Source organism: Malus domestica, chromosome 04, assembly GCF_042453785.1.
Source record: "Malus domestica chromosome 04, GDT2T_hap1".
Lineage (NCBI taxonomy): Eukaryota > Viridiplantae > Streptophyta > Magnoliopsida > Rosales > Rosaceae > Malus > Malus domestica.
The window spans coordinates 27,059,377-27,063,362 of record NC_091664.1 but is presented as its reverse complement, the minus strand read 5'-3'; the positions used below and the strand labels follow the sequence as shown (position 1 = coordinate 27,063,362).

The 3,986-nt window shown below is 36.4% G+C and overlaps 1 protein-coding gene across 2 annotated transcripts; it reads left to right on the top strand.

Moving 5' to 3' along the window:
* Positions 1-343: 343 nt before the first annotated feature.
* On the top strand, positions 344-2,634 carry LOC103433826 (anaphase-promoting complex subunit 11). 2 transcript variants are annotated; one of them, XM_029101375.2, is made up of 4 exons: positions 344-483; positions 593-725; positions 1,452-1,570; positions 2,260-2,634. In XM_029101375.2, coding segments are annotated over exons 2-4 (237 nt in total). In that variant the 5' UTR covers positions 344-483; positions 593-723; the 3' UTR covers positions 2,376-2,634. The 2 variants fall into 2 exon arrangements, with proteins under 2 accessions (XP_028957208.1, XP_028957209.1); XM_029101376.2 differs by having other exon boundaries at positions 347-483; positions 611-725.
* Positions 2,635-3,986: the final 1,352 nt, after the last annotated feature.

Below are 3,986 nucleotides of genomic sequence, written 5' to 3'. Positions count from 1 at the left end.
TTTAGTGGCATAAGACGGTTGGCCAACATACTTGATTCATTCTTCCAATTCATCCATCCAGCTTGTATTATGGTTGAGAGATCTTCATCTATTTTGTGATTTCCCAAATATATAAAGATAAAGTGCAAACATTTTTCTTATCTCTATATCGTTTCATCAATCCCTATAAAAATATTATAAAGTTAGACGATAATATCAAGTGTCAGTATGACGTTTGACCGAAAAATTTTGCCTCTATTATTGGGCTCACGTGCAAAATGTTAAACACTATGAATTCAAATCCAGCCCAATTCAGTGCTGGTCTCCCAACCCGCCCAAAACTGCACCGCGACTTCTGCTTTTTGACAATTAGGGTTTTTCAGACACAGGGATATGGAGATGGGAACCGGAATCGGACTTTTGCAGTGATTTGCCACACTTTTCAGTTCCCAGAGGGTTCAGTTTGCGATCTCCCTTGAGTTTTGATCGAGGAGTTTGTATTGGGTAGGTAGATTTGGGGTTTTACAATCAGCTAATCGAAATATCGAATTTGAAATTACAGAAATTCTGGGAATATTGGGGATTTGTTCTAATTCATTGCTCTGAAATGTAGGGTTTTGGGGTTTTGCAGTTGCAGGAGGAGAAGATGAAAGTCAACATCTTGCGTATCCTTCTCACTGTGTTTATGTTATTCTGTTATTTCTTTCAAACTACACCAGTTTATATACCATTTGCAACTAGCTCATGTAATTTTCTGTACTTTTTATTCTAAGATATTAACTTTGTTGCATTTAATCATATGGTAGAATGGATTTTGGCTTGATAGTTTCGAATTCCTAAGATTTTGATTTTGTTCTTTCTTTCAAATTTACTAGTTTATACCATTTAGAAATAGCTTTTGTAATGCTCTTTTCTTTCCCGTCTCCGAACTGTTGCATCTAATCGTGGTGGAATGAATTTCAGCTTGACGGTATTGAATTTCTATGATTTGTCATCCTCTGGAACTATGAATAGTTAATGAGCTGTAGAGTTTTACTACCTTAATTGTAGTCTAATGTTACGAATGGCGATCACAAGATCAGTATCTATTATGTTAGTCATGAATCTCTAGCATACGTTCCCCCTGTTTATGATTCGGTGCAATTATCTTTTTAACAACAATCGTGATAATTTGACAATCCCATTTGCTCGGTGATCTTTTTTTTAACTTGAAACATCTTTGATGGGAAATGGACGTATTATGCATTTTATCGTAACTGTTTTCTCTTTACCCTTCTCTCTTTGCGAATATCTGCTGGGGCTTTTAAACAGAGTATGTCTGTTTTTTACCGGTTTTCTATCTCTTATGTTCATTAATCAATTGTTGCATGTGTGAATGTGTCTAAGTGTAAATTCGATGTGCCCTTTTTTTATGGGATATGTTTTATTTCATCTACTTTGGAGCTCTAACTCTTATCCCTTTGGACCTGCAGGTGGCATGCTGTTGCTTCATGGACATGGGATGCACAAGACGAAACATGTGGGATTTGTAGGATGGCATTTGATGGTTGTTGTCCCGATTGTAAACTCCCTGGGGATGATTGCCCGCTAAGTAAGTCACTAACATTACTGTCACCAGATTCTAACGTTTCTTCTATTATTAAGACCCAATTCCACAAACTGAGTTTCATGTTGATCTATAAACATGTGCTGGTCGAAAAGTGAATTTCATGTTGCCTGTGTCCACATGGTTGTGCTTTTTTTTTTCACACTTTCCTGTCATGATTTATGTGGGTAGTTCTATTCTTCCATATATAATGGCATCAACTCGTAGCAATGCTTTGATGCAAAATATTATGGAATATACAGTTCAGTGATAATTTACAGACATCGACATTGGATATTCTTTATTTTTCTCTTATGAAATTTCCCAAATAATACAGAACATCAGATCTGTGTCAACACCTTAGAACATCATTTACACATGGTTTCATGGACATCATGTTACACATGGTTTGCAATGCACACAGCTAGCATGATGTGCTCCTAAGCTAACAGTCAACCCCTGTATATTTGGTTATAGCATCTAGCTGCCCGACCAAATTGTTTATAGTACCGGCATTTCAGATACGAAACCCTTTATTAGCTTTTGCGTTGGACCAACCAGATTGTGACATTTCACATTTTGCATTAGTAGTGTGATTTGCATTTCTTTTAGTCTTTGTTTTTTTTCTTCTTATTTCCCGCTAAATTATATGGTTTGTATTGATATAATCCGACGATAAATGATTCTATTTGCAGTTTGGGGCGCATGCAACCATGCTTTCCATCTCCATTGTATCTTAAAATGGGTAAATTCACAGACTTCTCAGGCGCATTGCCCCATGTGCCGCAGGGAGTGGCAATTCAAAGGATGAGAGATAAAAATTGAAATCACTTTTAGGGAATTCTTGCTGACTCGCTCCCTCATCAAGTGCAGGTTTGCAAATGTTTGATTGTATACTGGTTGATGTAAATTATGACCACCTTACATCTGTTGTGTATTGGATGATGTGTGCTGAAGTAACTCCGTCTTGAGGCGTAACTTCTCAATCATTCGTTGTATCCCTCCGTAAAAGTGAACTTGAATCAGTAGAGCTTTTTACTCACCTTTATTTGGTGTTTATGTTCTATAAATTTGTGCATCAATTGAGATTCAGGAAGCAGAGACAGCGCAAAAATATTTACCTTTTTTGTCAGCGGTTTTCAGGATCGCCGCTAAAACATGCTCCAAGGAGTTTTACCGGTGTTGGCAGCGAATAGAACCGCTGACAAAGACGTTCTCCCTCCAAATTGGTCATCCATTGTTTTTGCTGCTCATAATCTTCTTACCTTGATTTTAATACACCAGAAATATTTTTATTAATGTCAATATGGAATTGGATTATCACAATTCACAAAGGGTACTTGTCAATTGGGAAATATTTTCTAACTTATTTGGTGAGCAAACGCCTAGATTAGACACCACCTGTGTTACTTCCCTACCCTTTCTTTTCGTTTTGTTTTGTTTTCTTTTCACATCAGTGCAGGGAAACATAATATTTGACCAAGGATTAAAAACACAACTAAGAAAGTGACCCTTAAACTAGTGTTTGTATTTCGTTACTTGATTTAATCATGCGACGAGAAAGATAGACAGAAAAAAAATATACAATTGGTTATAAATCCTAATCTCTCGGGTTTGTACAAATCTAATCAGGTACATGGAAGCGGTGATTAGAGTTAACTTGGAGTTGCACGGGACCTGTAGCTGAGTTAATAAAAAAAAAGAAAGGACGTTTACTTCTTTAGCTTTAAGGTACCGTCGTCCTGATGAGTTTGATTCTCCCCTGCTTCTATCGCTTGTACCATAAGAAAGCACATGGGTTGGAGCCTCAACATTGTCGTGATGCAATTGATTGGATGGTAGGTAGCTTCCTTCATTGTTTTTATTACAAATTTGCAATGTACAGGCGATCATCACGTATCGCATTAAACAGAAAAAGTAGATGAACAACTTTTCTTTTTCGGGTAAAAAGTTAACATCCTCTCTGCTCCACTTGAACACAACCACTACAAAGCCCTACATGTTTTTGTGTATATACGAGGGAGTTTTAACGAAAAATTCGTGGTACTGTTTATTTTAACGAAAAATCATATTTTTACATTAAAAAGTCAAACCTGGTACTATTTACTTGAGCCTTTCTTTTGTCCTTATCGTTAAAACTCAAAGTTTTCAGACTCTTTTCATTAGTTTTCCTTATATATTATTTATAAATTATATTCCGCATGGATATGATGGGGAGCGGTTTTTTTCCTTTGCTTATTGATAACGCTACAAACAATAATATATGAAGCACTGAAGCGGTTGATACTGCATACGTGAATTATGTTAGTTAGGGAGAGCATTATGCACGTCCTTTAAAACTCAAGTTTGGATCTCGCTCTCGTAAATTAAAGAAGTTTAGAATATATTTTGTTCACAACACGAATGATAACTTGTAACCCAA